The following is a 16,611-nucleotide window of genomic DNA, read 5'->3' as shown; positions in this document are numbered from 1 at the left end:
ACCCAACCCGAGATCATGAAAAATGGAGACGTTACAAGTATCGGAAAATGGCGCAATTTTTATTTTTAACAAACATTGGAATTTTTTTACACCACTCAAATAAAAAAAGAACCTCGACATGCTTGGTGTCTATGAACTTGTAATGACCTGGAGAATCATAATGGCAGATCAGATTTAGCATTTACTGAACATGGTATAAATAAAAAAAAAAACAAAAAAAAACAACACCTCAACAACTGTGGAATTGCATTTTTTTTGCAATTTTACTGCATTTGGAATTTCCCCCCGCCCGTTTTCCAGTACATGATGTGTTTAATGGAATAATTCAAAAGTTCCTGCCCAAAAAAAAAAAAAAAAACTCACAGCCATTTTGACCCTAAAAATAAAAAATGTTATGGCTCTGGGAAAAAGGGGAGCAAAAAATGAAATTGCAAAACCAAAAATAAAACCTCTGGTCGTTAAGGGGTTAATTATACCATTTTGGTGCAGATACAATCTTTTGATCGCCAGTTATTGCATTTTAAGGCAATATTGTAGCGACCAAAAAAAAAATAAAAAAATTTAATTATGGCGTTTTAACTTTTTTTTCTCGCTACGCCGTTTAACGATCATATTAACTCGTTTACATCTTGATAGATCGGGCGATTCTGAATGCAGCGATACCAAATGTGTATTTTTAATTCTTTTATTTTGAATGGAAAGAATGGGGGTGATTTGAAATTACACACGCACATATATAATATTTTGTTTATTTTTCACTTGCTTCAATAGTCTTTATGAGAGACTAGAAGCTGCGATAATCCGATCGCCTCCACTACACACAGGCGATGATCAGATCGCCTGTGTGTAGCAGAAATGCTCACTTGCTATGATCACCGACCGCTGGGCGGCGCTCATAGCAACCCGGCAATGACAACCACAGGGCTCTGCTGGGTTTAAAAGGAATCTGTCAGCAGGTTTTTGCCGCCTAATCTGAGAGCAGTATGGTGTAGATACAGAGACCCTGATTCCAGTAGACACTTGCTGCAGTTTTGATAAAAATCAGTTTTCTCTGCTGCAGATCCAACAACTCTCTAATGCTGAACTCTGTGTAACCCCGCCCCCACACCAGTAGCAGCTTTCTGCCTATGCACAGTGCACACAGAAAGCTGCCAATCAGTGGTGGAGGCAGGGTTATACACAGCTCATGAATATGAAGGACTACCTGTCAGCAGGTTTACTAGTCCTTTAGTGATTATCTCATGCCTATAAGAGTGATTTTATCAAAACTACAGCGAGCAGCCCAGTACAAGACACTGCAATCAGGGACAGGTTCAAACCCGTAAGTAGCTCATGTAGGTAATAGAAAATTTCCTACCATGCAGTAATCTTTGCAGGTAAATCAGAGCAAGCAGCTTACAATACCCCCAATTGTTATTTTGTCACTAATCTAAAACCCCATCTTCTGTCTTATTAATATTATTAGTGATGGACACCGCTACCTAATCTTGAAATATAACTCGTGTACAGATATATTGGGTGAGACATGGACCTCGCCGCTTGGACAGTGGATTCATGATCATACTCACTCTGTGCCGTCACCTCCATCACTCAGATAAGTGACTCCCAGACGATTTCCGGGGGGATACTCAAACCCGTGTAGCTTGTACTTGGCATATATGGCGGATGAGATATTCTGATACTGCACCACGGCGTAAGCTACCAAAGAATAACGAAAATGTCAAGGAGGTGGCAGAAATCAACTGGTGTTATCCTAACTATCAACCTATACAATGCAGGAAGACTTACTGAAGTGCACGCTAATGGAAACTTACCCTGGGACTTTTGTATGCTCACACACTGAACCTTTCCAAAGCTGTGACAGCCCACACCGCCATATGCAATGGGACGAGGACATAAATCGGAAGTGTCAATGCCTTAAACAGCTCCGCTGCTTTGTACTTACCCCAGGGCAATGGCACAAATCTGCAAGAGGCCCCTAGAGGTCAGCTAGGGTTCATTCCCTGGTGGTTAGTGGCACATTATGCATCAGGGTCCCTGGTGGTAAACGGAACATTAAGCATCTGGTGCCTGGTGATTAGTGGTACAGTCGGCATCCGGTACCTGGTGGTAAACAGTACAGTCAGCATCCAGCCCTGTACAGTCAATGTCCTCTACCCGGAGGTCAGTAGTAAGATCAATAACTAGTCCGACGTGGTCATTTTTGGTTCTCTCAAGCAGCCGTTGGTACCTGAAGATCAGCGATTTTATGCTCCCTGGTGGTAAGTGGTACAGTCAGCAAAGCATTGTCTTCTGGACAGTGGAATAATTATTGCCTGTTCCTCGGGGTACACGGTGCCAGCTTCCTATTTCTGATGGTCACTAGTATAGTCATTGCTGGCGATCTCTGGGATACATCTGGGTCTCGAGTAGTCAGCAGTATGGTCAGCAGTACATTACTCATCCAGAACCGGCTTCTTCAGTTGTACAGTCAGTAAGTGCAGCAGTCAATATCCGATTCCTGGTCAAGACACAGTCACCGTCTGATCCTGGCTGGTCAGTGGTACAATCAATGTTTGACACCGAACGATCAGTGTAAAGATGGCACACAATTCCAGAAGTCAACGGTACAGTCAGCTTCTCTTTATCTGATGGTCCAGTTGAAGGTCGCAATCTCTCGTGATCCAGTTGTTTGCGTTTTAGAATCCCAATCCAATGAAAGGGTTGGTTTTGCAGTCTACCAAGACACTTACCATCCCTACAAAATGATACTACCAGTTACAGATGGACTGGCTCCACAGGGATCCCTCACCGTCAGGCTCTACGCTGCACATGATGGCAGCAGCACTGAGTGGTCCCAAAATTGATCTATACTTTTATGCCGCTGGAGACTACCATAATTACATGGGTTGTCTCCTAAACAAGATAGATCACCGCTACTGTGAATGAGACCTCCAGCAAACAAAAATCCCCCCTGAGAAATAGGGATTTTTGTGTACTCACCGTAAAATCCTTTTCTCCAAGCCATTCATTGGGGGACATAGACAGTGGGTGTTATGCTACTTGCCACTAGGAGGACACTAAGTAAACCAAAAAAAAAAAAAAGTTAACACCTCCCCTGCAGTATACACCCTCTCGCTGGATGAGATTTCTCCAGTTCGGTAAAAAAAAGCAGTAGGAGCTAACAGTCAACAAAAACCATAACTATGTCACAAAGTAAGAATGTTACAATGAGCCAGTAGGCTAAACAGGGTGGGGCGCTGTGTCCCCCAATGAATGGCTCGGAGAAAAGGATTTTACAGCGAGTACACAAAAATTCCTATTTCTCCTACGCCTCATTGGGGGAAAGTGGGACGTCCTAAAGCAGTCCCTGGGTGGGGAGCATACATCTGCTAATACCCCATGTACCACTGAGTCAACACTGAGGTACTGCTGATTGCAGGATGTGTCTGCCGAGAGCTGCATCCGCAGAGGCCTGAGAATGAATTTGGTAATGTTTTGTAAAAGTATGCAGACTGGACCAAGTCGCAGCCTTGCAGACCTGTTCTGCCAAGGCCTGGTGCTGAATGGCCCAAGAGGCACCCACTGACCGGGTAGAGTGCGCCTTAATCCCCGTTGGGACAGGCACGTTCCTGAATCGCCAAGTGAATCCATCTGGCTAGCGTTGCTTTTGACGCGGCTAGACCCTTCCTATGCCCATCTGGAAGTATGAACAGGGCATCTGACTTGCGGAAGGGAGCCATCCGCGAGATGTAACGTCTCAGCGCTCTAACCACATCCAGGGTGTGGAGGGCCTTCTCAATGCGATGGACTGGCGCCGTACAAAAGGAAGGCAAAACAATTTCCTCGTTGAGATGGAAAGAGGAGACGACCTTGGGCAGGAAGGACGGGGACGTCCTGAGAACTACCTTGTCCTGATGAAAATTCAGGAACGGAGAACGGCAGGAAAGGGCTGCCAATTCCGAAACTCGTCTGATGTAATTGCCACTAAAAAGACCACCTTCCAAGAGAGGACGGTCAGTGACACGTCCTGCAGCGGTTCGAAAGGAGCCTCCTGTAAGGCCCCGAGAACCAGGTTAAGGTCGGTTGGAAAAGCACTGACAAGGCCGAAATTTGGCCCTTGAGCGAGCTAAGCGCGAGGCCTGATTTTAATCCGGATTGAAGGAATTCCAATATGGCCGGAATGGAAAACACCAGAGGTGATCGACCATGATCCTTGCACGACGAAAAGAAGGTTTTCCAGGTGCGGTGATAGATGCGCATGGACACAGGCTTCCTAGCACTAATCATGGTGGAATTCACGTCGTGAGAGAACCCAGCCTGTGCTAAAATCCAGGATTCAACGGCCACGCCGTCAAAGACAGGGCCCCGGAGTCAAATCGGGCCCTGTGAGAGTAGATCCATGCGATCTGGAAGTCGCCAGGGGACGTCGGCGACTAGTTGTATTAGTTCTGCATATCATGCTCGGCGCAGCCAAGCTGACACGACTAGGATCACTGGTACTCCCTCCGTTCTGATCTTCTTGATGACCCTCGGAAGCAAGGGAAGAGGGGGTGCCATGGCAGAACTAGGGCGTCCGCTCTGATGGCGCATGGATCGCGCATTGAACCGAGGAACCTTGTTGTTTAGTCTTGAGGCCATGAGATCCACATCCGAAGTCTCCCCAACGATGACAAATCTGCTGAAAGACTTCCGGATGAAGAGACCACTCTCCCGAGGCAATGCCTTGGCGATTGAGAAAATCTGCCGCCCAATTTTCTACGCCCGGGATGTGGATTGCTGAGATGGGCGAATGGTTGGTCTCGGCCCAATGGAGGATGTGACTCACTTCGTGCATGACCATCCTACTCTGGGTACCTCCCTGGCGGTTGATATACGCTACAGCCGTGGCGTTGTCGGATTGGATCCTGATGGGGTGACCTGCGAGGAGATGGTGGAAACTCCATAGAGCTAATCTGATCGCCCGTATCTCCAAAATGTTGATGGGGAGACGTGACTATCGTGTTGACCAAAGACCCTGTGCCGTGTGGTGACGAAAGACTGCACCGCAGCAGAGAAGACTTGCATCAGTGGTTACTACCAAACATCTTACTGGGAGAAAAGACCTCCCTTGATTCAGGGAGGACCTCAGTGTCCACCACCTGAGGGCTTGCCTGACTCGCAGGGACAGAAGAATCCGACGGTCCAGGGAGAACGGGTTCTTGTCCCAAGCTAACAGCAATGCATGTTGTAAGGGACGGAGATGGAACTGTGCAAATGGAACTGCTTCCATTGCAGCCACCATCTTTCCAAGAACTCTCATGCTGAAACTAATGGAGTGAGAAACTGGTAGGGAAAGAGTCCACGCTGCCTGATGTAAGGCTTGGGTCTTTTCTGGAGGGAGAATGACCAACCCGCGGGAAGTGTCCAAGATCATTCCTAAAAAGGAAATCTGCTGAGCCGGTTTTGGGAGAGACTTTTCGAAGTTTATCTTCCACCCCAGGCGAGAAAGTGTATTTACTGTTATATCCACGGATTCCTCACAGGCTGGAAGGGACGGACCCTTGATGAGCAGGTCGTCCAGATACGGTAACACCACTACTCCCCGAGAGTGGAGAATGGCCATGACAGCCACCATGACCTTGGTAAAGACCCTGGGGGCGGTGGCGAGTCCGAAGGACAAGGCAACGAACTGGAAGTGTTCCTTGTGAATTGCAAAACGCAGGAAGTGCTGGTGGGACGGGCAGATCGGAATGTGAAGGTAAGCGTCCTTGATGTCGATGGATGTTAGGAACTCTTTTTCCATGGAAGCGACAACTGATCGGAGAGATTCCATTCGGAATCGCCGTAACTTGACAAACTGATTTAACAGTTTGAGATCCAGAATGGGTTGCATCGTCCCGTCCTTTTTTGGAACCACAAAAAGGTTTGAATAAAATCCCCTGAACCTTTCGTGATGAGGGACCGGAATGATGACTCCTTCCCTTAGCACAGCCTGAACAGCCCGAAGGAAGGCTCTTGTCTTTTTCTTGGGGGAGAGAGGAAAGGAAAAACCGAGTTGGTGGGGGAGAAGAAAATTCTATCTTGTATTCGGAGGACACCAGCTCCCTGACCTACTTGTCGTGGACGACCGCGAGCTAGGTGTGGCTGAAGGAAAGTAGGCGACCGCCTACTTTGTCGGTGTCCGCCGGATACCGCAACAAATCACTGGGTAGATCTATGAGATCTGGCTCCCCTGGATCCAGAAGCCCTAGGCCTGGGTTTTCAAGAGTGGTTAGGTCTGTATGAGACCTGGGAGCCTCTGTCTCCGCGCGGGAACCGACCTGATCCGGAAGAGAAGGTAGAGGACGACCAACCGGAATTGTTGCGAAAAGATCGAAACGCGTTGGCTGTTGGTTGCGAAACGGCCAAACAGCCTTTTGTTGAGGAAGGAGTTTACTTTCCCTCCCCCTCCGGTAGTATCAGAAATGAGCTGGTCCAATTTCTCTCCAAAAAGACGACCCGTTTGAAAGGGGAGAGAAGTCAACGATCTTTTAGATGTGGCATCCACCTGCCAGTCGCGGAGCCATAAGGCTCTTCTAATGGAGATCGCATTAGCGGCAGTTTGAGCAGCAAAATTTGTGGCATCAAAAGAAGCGTCTACTACTAAGTCCGCTGCGTGAATTATCTGCCTGGCGACAGTGGTTGCCTCCGGAGGAAGATTGGTGCCCTGGAAGGAAGTAATCAAGACTTCTGCCCAAGCGGCCATTGCCTTAGTGACCCAAATTGCCGCGAAAGATGGAAAAAGCGCCGCTCCTGATGGTTCAAAAACTGAGCGGGCAAGGTAGTCAATTTGACGATCGGAGGGGTTTCTGACTGAGGAGCCCTTAGAAACGGATAGGAGCGTTTTAGAAGCAAGACGCGATACAGGAGGGTCCACCGAAGGGGACAGTAACCAATCCTTCATTAGGTCTGGATCAAAAGGGTATTTAGCCTGAGTAGACCTTTGCCCTGTGAACCGCTTATGTGGACGATCCCTATGTTTCTGGACAATTTCCTTAAACTCTGGATGGCTGGTAAATAACCTGCGCACACGCTTGGTTTTCTTAAATGAGTTAGGGTGTGCTGGAGCGGGAATATTTTCCTCATCCAACTTCAGAATCCTGTTGACTGATTCTATAAGAGAATCAAGCGACTCTTGATCAGTTGGGGGATTCTGAGGGGCTGACATGTCAGATTCGAATTCAGGGTCGTGCTCGCTATGAACCTCAGGACAGGGAGAGCGAGAGATGGGAGTCGCCGATCCTGAGGCGCGAACGGGACTAGGGGATGCGTCATGGGTCCGCTTTCTAGCCTGACCATCCCTTGAACGAGTACGGCCCCTGCTGGTGGACGGTTCCCGGCCGACGCCATAGCCCTCCTGGGGAGGAAAGGACGCTTTCTGATTTAATGCGTCCTCCCGGAGGGAGAATATAGCCTGGGTCAGAGACTCCACCGACCGTGAAAGGGACGCAGCCCACTCAGGGGTACTAAACGCAGGAAGGCCGTCAGCAGTGGTGGCGAGGGGTGTTTGAGCGCAGGCCAGGTCGCAGTCCGTGCATAATGGATTAGTCTGTGCACTGGGTAAGGCAGACTTGCAAGTGGTACACACGGTAAGAAACGCAGTGTGCTTCTTAGCAGCCCGATCAGCCTCCTTAGATTGAGACATAGCGCTCCTGAAAGGGTTAATGTCAGAGTCTGTCTGCAGCTGCAGGGAATATTCCAGGAAGGGGTTAAGCTTTAATCTGAGGGCAGATGTAGCTTACCCCGGTCCTGTGCTGGGTCCCCCGGGAGGAAAACGGTGGCCCTGTGGTGTCACCCGGTATCTGGCAGAGTGCATGCCTCACAGCTCGTGTCCAGAGCAGCCTGAGGTAAAAGACATGGCCCCTGAGATTAGAATTGCACGTCTCGTAAGGAATGAGAGGTGCGAAGAGGAGGGGGCGGCGAGGTTAGCGCGAGCTGCGCTATTCAAATTGCGGCCTAGTAGGCCGGAAAAGCCGGGGGACTAAATTTTTGGCCGACCCGCGGTAAGCGCCGAGAGCGGGGGGGCCGTGATGGGGCGCCGGTGCACTGCCGCTGACGCCAAGTCAGCGCTTCTCCCGGGGACCAGGACCCGACCCCATACCTCTATTCCAGTGCTCAGGCAGGCCGCACTGTCCGGGGCCATCCCTGCAGGTATTCTTATCCTCCTGGGCTGATGTAGCAGAGCTGGAGGAGTTCTTAAAGGGGTATGCTCAATCGATCCTCCCTATGGCAGGGGGATGGAGAGCTATGGGGCTGATTCAGGGCATTCTTTGGAAGCGCTGTTCCAGTCTTCTCCATTGCAATCCATGCGCTTGCCCTCGTATCCGTGGATTACCAGGACCGTAAAGATCATCGCCGTCATCGCCAGAGGAATCAGCCCCAATCGTCGCAGGAAAGTGTACGGGGAGGTATACTCCGTGTGCTTGCCTGTTGTTGGTTCGGGGGAGAGCGGGCCGTAGAAAGGAACCGTCGCCCACTTCACTCCGTTAATTAAAAAATAAAAATTTACAGAAAAACCAAAAATCAAATAAAAACGGTGGGGTCTGAAACTAGGCCCAAGTGCCTCCTATAGACACTAAGCAAGAACTGAGGAAATCTCAATCCAGCGAGAGGGTGTATACTGCAGGGGAGGAGTTAACTTTTTTTTCTGGTTTACTTAGTGTCCTCCTAGTGGCAAGCAGCATAACACCCACTGTCTCTGTGTCCCCCAATGAATGGCTCAGAGAAAAGGATTTTACGGTGGGTACACAAAAATCCCTACTTCTCAGGGGGGATTTTTGTTTGCTGGAGGTCTCATTCACAGTATCGGTGATCTATCTTGTTTAGGTAGTGTCTGACTTCATGCCAGCACCACCCCCATGACTGAAACCTGAATGTTACGGGGAGAAATAAAGTTAATTTCCTACTGGCAATGTGGATCAAAGTGCGGGTGCCAGACAGGGTCAGAACACTATTAATCTGGAGATCAATAGTCTTTTTTCATGTGTCAGGTTCCCTTCAACCAGGATCTGATTTGTAGTACCCAACAGCGGGCGAAACATACTGAACTGAGCTGTGCTGTACAGCTTTAACAGCTAGGACTTTAACGTATAGCGTGAATGGGTAAGACACCTTTCTAATGAGCACCCTGGCACTCCTGTAATGTGAGGGAAACTATTAAAAAGCAATTAGACTAATACACGTGAGCCTTTGGGTTGTTTCACCATCAAACGAAGACTCAAGCAAATAGAATAGGCGACAATGGTCGGCACCAAGAATGTTGCCTTTCCTCACAGCGCTGGTCTTCTATCTGCTCGAGTCTTCATCTGACAGCGGCAATCAGTCTGATGAAGGTAAAATTGCAGAGCGAAAAGTCACGGGGGTTTGTCGAATTGCCCATTAAATGGAATATTGGGTCCTCAGGAGGATTTTAACAAGTGGGGCAAAGTCAAAAGGGTAAAACCAGTGCAGTTTTCCCAAAAGAAGAAACCTTACCAAATGATGAGAACATGTCGCGCTGGACCTCGCAGAACTCGAGTCCTGGAATAAGATCGAATAAACTGTAGATCTGATCCTGGACCAAGGGCACTCGGGACACAACCGTCAGACGCTTGGACACACTTTCCTGGCCTCGGCCATCTCCCGCTTTGTCATAATGGGAATAGTCGTATTGATCTGAAAAGGAGAAATACAGAAAGTGGTCAGTGTCCTGTAAACATTATTTAAGATAGATACTCTTGCTCCTTGGTCCTAAAACTGTAAGAATTTAGCACATGACTGAATGCAAACATCAAAACTGGGCAAATTTTACGAAGGGAATATTAACACCCAGAAGTTAATTTATAAAAAAAAAAAAAGATCAGAAGGAACAAAAAACGTAAGAGGTAAGAGAAGAGATGCCTCAAATATTGCTACATGCCGAATATAAGGACTTACTAGAGCAGACACGTCAGCTGACAGATCAGGTCCATATTTGCTGACAACTGCTCCAGAAGGGCCCGACATTGGGGTTATGTTACAACAAGAAATGCAAGACATTGTGATATCCAACATAAGTGGCGAAACTGCCAATTCAACCCTCAGAGCAGTGGGAAGGAAACCTTATTCTGTGCCATTTATGCTGGTCTTTTATTAGACGTCCTAGAAAAGTGACTAGGGAATACGGCAATTAAGTAACTTCATTTTACTAATTCATTTCTAAGCTGATATGAAGGTGTCTACATTCAGGGAGAGAAAACAGTTTTCTAGAAATTCTGTATATGAGATCTGACAAGCGGTACATGATCGATCAAATCATCCACATTAAAGAACTGGCTGTAATAATCAATCATATTTAACTGCACAAACCACTATATATAACTTAAGGGTATGTGCACACGTAGTGAAATCTGCTGCGTTTCCGCAGCGGTTTTGGCTCTGCAGAAACGCAGCAGATTCTGCTGCGTTGTACAGTACCTTTATTTTCAATGGAAAAAAAAAAAACGCAGTGCACATGCTGCGGATTTTTCCGCGCGGTTTTGCTGCAGTGTATAATCCGCAGCATGTCAATTGTTTGGTGCAGAAACGCTGCAGTTTTACATCCATTATGAGGTGTAAAACTGCAGGGCAAAACTGCAGGCAAATCCGCAGATAAACCGCAGGACTTTTGTCCTGCGGATTTACCTGCGGTTTTCTCTCCAAAATCCCCACACCCAAAAATCTACATGTGCACATAGCCTTACAGAGTGCATTAAAGGGTATCAGCAGAATTTCACCCACCAAACTATTTATACATGCATGTAGCTCTTTCAAAGACCAGCAATACCTTTACATGGCCAGTCCGTTCCTACATTACTGAGAAATCTGCGTTTTAATTGACAAAGGAGGCTGAAGCACTATGGTAGATCTGATGCCTCTGTCACTCCAGCTCTATTCCCTGCTCAGCACCTCCTCCTCGACTGACCACACCTTTGCCTAAAGTCACAGCACAGAGGCAGTCAATCAAGCAGCGGGAGGAATAGAGCTGGAGTGACCAAAGCTTCAGATCTACAGCCTCATTTGCACATCAGTTCAAATACTGATTTCTCAGTAAGGCTATGGGCCCACGTAGCATTTTAAAACGCACATTGAAAACCGCACTCCTTCCCAGAAATCGTGTGGTTTTTTCCGCGTGATTTCACAGCGATTCTGTTCGCGATTTTACCACGATTTTCTCAAGCACTTTCCAAGCGAATTGAAGCATCGCTTGGAAAGTGATTGACAGGTTGGTCACACTCGTCAAACATAGTTTGACAAGTGTGACCAGCTTTTTACTATTGAGGCCGCCTATGCGGCATCAATAGTAAAAGATAAAATGTTACAAATGATAAAAAAAAAAAATAAAAAATCGGGGTATATTTACCTTCCGACGTCCCGCGCTGCCATCCCGGGCCTCAGCGTTCCCAGCGATGCCTTGCGAGACCTGTGATGACGTTGGTTTCGCGTTACTATAGCGATCTCGCGAGACCGCTAGAGTCACGCGAGACTACGTCATCACAGGACCTTGCCGCAAGGCATTACTGGGAACGATGAGGCCCGGGAATGCAGCGCGGGACGTCGGAAGGTAAATATACCCCGATTTTATATTTATTCTTTTTTTTACAGGGGTATGGTACCCAGGGCCTGGTGCACAGTCTCCTCTCCTCCACACCGTGGGTACCAACCGCACATGAGACGCTTAACTTCCCGCATAGTGGGCATAGCCACATGCGGGAAGTAAGCGATTCTCATGCATTCCTATGGGTGCGGAATCGCGGCAATTCTTTGCGATTCCGCACAAAAGAATGATCATGCTGCTTAAAAATCGCATTGTGGGAACACAGCCTAACAGGGGAACGGACTGACCATATAAAAGGTATTGCTCGACTGGTCTTTGAAAGACCTACATGCTTATATAGTTTGTGGGGTGAAATCCTGCTGAAAAATTACCTTTAAAAAAAAAAAATAAAAAAAAAATTGTCCCCAAACAGGAATAAATCAAGTTGCCGCTGAGGTACGTCGTTTCCATAATTCCCAGAAAAATAAATATGTTATCGAAACGGTGCAGCAAGGACAATTGCTTCTGCCTCTGCCATAATAGATGAGAATAACCCTTAGAAAATTATCATTTTAGACGTTATAGCAGCAATACCTACCAGACTGCCCGTAAGAATACAGGGGTCCTGCAGAGTCGTGCGGCAGAGGCTCTTGCTGCTGCTGGCGAGAGGGGCCGTGGTAATCTGCGGCTTCTGATGTTGCGCCCCCCTTGCTTCGGGGTTCTGCCAGGATGGCTTTGTAACCTGAGAATGAAATTATTAATTTAAATCTGCAGTGAACAATCTGGGGTAACTAAGGTTATACTAGAACTAGGTTTCAGCTGGTGTGGCTGCACGAATAACGAAGACGTGACGCCACTGATTATACGTGTAGTTTCAATAATACTGTCCAGCCAACGCTAACAGGGCCCACAGGGGACAGGATCTTTGCAGATACATCTTCAGTGACAATTTATTTTTCTTACTTAAATGAATGCACTTGGGGCTAAAAATAATTTATGCAATTGGGATTCATTAAAAAATTTTGTATTACACAGTCTATTGCTGACTGCAGAACAAGTTAACGGGGCAGGCACCAGGGCTGCGGAGTCAGAATAAAATGGACTCAGACTCCTAAAATATACAATAAATTGGGTACAGAAGTACAATGCAGGATATGCTGTAAATATTTTCATAAGAATTTGGGAAAGTTATTAAGTGTCCTATAAAAGTCTGTTCTGCCCCTGATCGAAGGATCTCGCTTTTTAGTTGAGATGAATCTGTGCTGCACTTTATGTGAATGATCAGTAGTGACCAGGGCTGTGGGGGTCGGAGTTGGAGGTTTGGCTTGGTCGGTACACAGACAGATCTGGTCAATGCTCCTCAACCAGCAGCCATTGTACGGACTGCAGAGCTGTGCTGTCTGTGAGGAGAGCTGCACTAACAAGAGCAGGAGGAGAACCTGTCCTACCTACATAATAGTGCCACAAAATCATGTCCCTAAGCTCATCTTGCAGCCTGCAATAGACTGTGTAATTGAGCAGCTATAGGAGGAAAGCTTAGCCCCAACTGCATATATTTAAGAAAAAAAAAAAATGTACACAAAGGTGGACGACCCCTTTAACTATAGCAGACCTGGTTTCATGACATCAGCATTAGGGTATGTGCACACGTTAAGTATTTGGTGCAAAAATCTGCAACTCTTGGCAGGTAGAACATGCGGTTTTTTGTGCAGATGTATCCCCCACTCATTAGTACGGGTGAACTCTGCAGTAACAGCGCTGCTAGTATTGACCTGCTGCAGATTTAATTCTGCAAATATGCAGCGTGTGCATGAGACTTCAGGATTCTCATTCACTTAGCTGGTTTCAGGAAACACTTCAGGTTTTGTGATAGATCTGCACTGGAAAAAACGCAGCAAAAATGGAGTAAACACGCAATGTGTGCACACGGCCTTAGAGTACAAAAACCTTCAGCCAGAGTGTCACAGTGAGAACAGAGACCCCTCAAGCAGGTGATCCCCTGGGAGGAGCAGTAAGCCCAATATGCACGGTGCAGCTCCGTGCAATCCTACATATGCCATCCTAAGCTTGGCCACTTGCTCTTTTTACTCATCTTTTAATTGATCTTAAAACATGAAAATAAATTCGCTGTCAAATGGCTTATGCAGAGGAGTGTATAAATCGCACGTGTGCTGCCCGATTCTTTGATAGCACATGGACAACACACGGACTAACGTCATTCAATAGGGTTGTTTAGATGAACGATTCTCTCGACCCGACTGTCCGTGAGAAAGAAAAAAAAGTCACGGATTGCAATACATACATTAAGAGTGTCCCATATAGAGCATTTCATTTTTAACAGATACATTTCTATTATAAACCAAGGAAACTGGATTCGACCATGTACATGTCTTAGTGTAGATGGATAAATACTGATCTCATACGGACATCAGAAAAGGACACACGGTTGAACATTAAAAAAAAAAAAAAAAAAGAAAAAAAAAAAACACTTTCAAGTTTTCTGGATGAAACGGACGATTTCTCATGCGCTCGCCTGCAGCTGCCCTGCACTTGTCGGTGCCATGTACAACAGTCACTAACCACATTAGTCAAGGATTGGAGGCCAATGACAGGCAGCAGTGCACGCTTCTTATACTTATTCATCCATACATCTGCATTTATCTGACGAATCACCTGTACGGGCACCAGTCTTCTGACTCCATTGAAACATGCAGTTGACTGCTACTCCCTCCGTACAATTATATCCACAAAGACAACCAACGAGGTACACTGTGTGATACATGAGACTCTACAGGTGACTGCGGCCATTAAATGTAGAACTCCGAATACGGCACTCACTTCTGTCACAATTTTCGATTGCCAAAGCCGCATGGGAAGGCTTCAGGAACCGCACATAGGCCAATCCTTTACTCTCGCCCGTGGTTTTATTCTTGATAATTGAACAGTATTCCACTGGTCCGTATTCCTGGTGAAAGAAGAAACATATCTGAGTGTCAAACACTACACATACTTGGAAAAAATGCACAAGATAAGTCTCTGTTCCTAAAGCCTTAAGGCCTGGGATAAAGAGCTTTGAGTGGTTGCAAAATTTAGGCACAACACAAGGCTGCCCTAACATTTTGCAACCTATGGCGCCATTTTCACCTGACTCTGACAAAGTGGGCTCCAGAAATATGGGACTGTTTATTTAGTGCTATTCGTTAATGGTCTTTGCCAAGGGGGTGGTGCTCGCAGGATAATTACGCAGAGAAGCCTACCCCCCCAGTTCTTAGCTCCAAGCCACATTTATGGTTAATGTCATTTCCTCCATCCCTCACAGATATTTATGAGATGCGATACACAAGAAATCTCCAGCATTCGTACCTTAAACCTGGCTTTTATGTCATCTTCTGAATACGTTTTCGGGATCATGACGAAGATCCTCGTCAGCTCCTCATCCTCTACTTCTCTGTGGCTTGTGGATCCTCGGGACTGAGCAATAAAGACCTGAAATAGATGGGAGTTACTAAATGGGAGGGGGAAACTTCTGCCATGTTATAAAGGAATTGATTGGTTAGTCTGAGCTGGCACCGACATGCATAAAATATCCGGACCTCTACAGCTGCCTTTCAGTCCCCTAGAGCTCACAGCTACTGGTGCTTGCTACAGACGACTGTACCGATCGGGAATAAATCATTCCAGTTTGGAATTTACTGAAAAATTTGGACTCGACAGAATCTGATTGGCACAAATGGTAACCACAGTCTGCTGGATTCTTTACAGGGCCAGGAAGGGGTTAAAAAATGGTGTAAAAAAATGTACAAGCTCTACCCAGACCTCAGATCTCCAAGTGATGACCTGGCCTCAAAGCCTGCCTGGATCACACCCTGAAGCAATGACATTACAGTAGAAAGTATGCAGGGAAGGATTCTTTACAGTTAGAGCAGCCAGCTCTTGGAACGCCCCAGCGCAAGTGGTAGTAAAAGCAAAGACTATAAGAAAAAAAGTCCTGGATGCTCATGTATTAGCAAATGTTATTATAGATCGGCTCCTGGTATTTTACCAGTCAATCACAAAGCTGATTAAAACAAACAAAAAAAAAACACAATAAAAAAAAACTGAATGGAAAGGTTTGCTAGAATCTGATTGGATGCTGAGTAACTTTAACCAAAGGCAGCCAATCGCAACGCGGCATATATTTTTTTTCTGAGACAGAAGGATGAGAGCGGCGCTGTGATTGGCGCACCTTGATGGGCTTGCTGTTGTCGTTGAGGCAGCGGCCGTGCATCTCCTCCATCGCCCGGCACGCCTGAGAGGACCTGGCGTACTTCACGAAGGCGATGCCTTTGGACTCCTTGGTGTGTCGGTCCTTCACCACCCAGATATCCTGGATGTCCCCGAACTCCGCGAACCTCTCCCGGATCATGTCCTCCGTCAGCGTCTTGCTGACCACCAAGAACACTCGGCTGTTAGGAGGATCGTCCAGATTTCCGGCCGATGGGCGAAACCCGCCGCTTTCCTCCATGTCTTCAGTGTGTGAGCGGCGCGGCGACACGAGAAACAGCGGAGCGCTCCGCGGCAGTTACTGGGACACAATGCGAGCCCCGCCCCTTCCGGTGACGTACGGACACGTCTGTGGTAAACCCGGCCTCGCTTTCCTACAGCAGCGACATCTAGTGGCCGGAGGCTGCACGGCACCCTCAGAGCTCATCCGCACCATCAGCCTGATGTTTAGTGTCACCCAGAGTGAGGGTCTCCCTCATCACAGGGATGGACCTGGCTGCCCCCACACGGGGCAAACTCAATGGTTAAACGCCACATGAAATTAACAGAAAATTGCAACCATGCGTGGACTAACCCTTTTAAGTCTTTTCCCCACTCAGGAAAAAAAAACATCTATGCAGAAATCGACGGTCAGTGCTGTTTTATTAATATCTCAAGAACGGCTGAAAATTTTAATTAACAATTGTTTTATTACATCTCATTGCCTTGGAAACCGACCGCCGCTGCCAGACGGAAGAACCAACAAAAGAATTGCTGATGAGCGCGGCAGCGGTGGTCGGTCTCCTAGGCAACAAGCTGAAAAAAAGGGTTAATAT

General features: G+C 47.1%; 1 protein-coding gene across 2 annotated transcripts in view; it reads right to left on the bottom strand.

The window, feature by feature from the left end:
- LOC141091750 (RNA-binding protein 45-like) overlaps positions 1–16,133 on the bottom strand; it is a 29,024-nt gene extending 12,891 nt beyond the window's left edge. For both annotated transcript variants that reach the window (XM_073577443.1, XM_073577442.1), the window contains exons 1-6: positions 15,759–16,133; positions 14,897–15,019; positions 14,372–14,498; positions 12,132–12,275; positions 9,475–9,654; positions 1,569–1,698 (exon numbers count right to left, since the gene is read on the bottom strand). In XM_073577443.1, coding sequence (XP_073433544.1) covers positions 1,569–1,698; positions 9,475–9,654; positions 12,132–12,275; positions 14,372–14,498; positions 14,897–15,019; positions 15,759–16,037 — 983 coding nt within the window. In that variant the 5' untranslated portion in view covers positions 16,038–16,133. The remainder of the gene's footprint in view (positions 1–1,568; positions 1,699–9,474; positions 9,655–12,131; positions 12,276–14,371; positions 14,499–14,896; positions 15,020–15,758) is intronic.
- Between the last annotated feature and the right edge of the window lie 478 nt (positions 16,134–16,611).

Source organism: Dendrobates tinctorius, unplaced genomic scaffold (assembly GCF_039654945.1).
Source record: "Dendrobates tinctorius isolate UK_male_01 unplaced genomic scaffold, ASM3965494v1 ptg000056l, whole genome shotgun sequence".
Taxonomy (NCBI): Eukaryota; Metazoa; Chordata; class Amphibia; order Anura; family Dendrobatidae; genus Dendrobates; species Dendrobates tinctorius.
The sequence above is the reverse complement of the archived record's forward strand: the minus strand, read 5'-3'. Positions and strand labels throughout refer to the sequence as shown.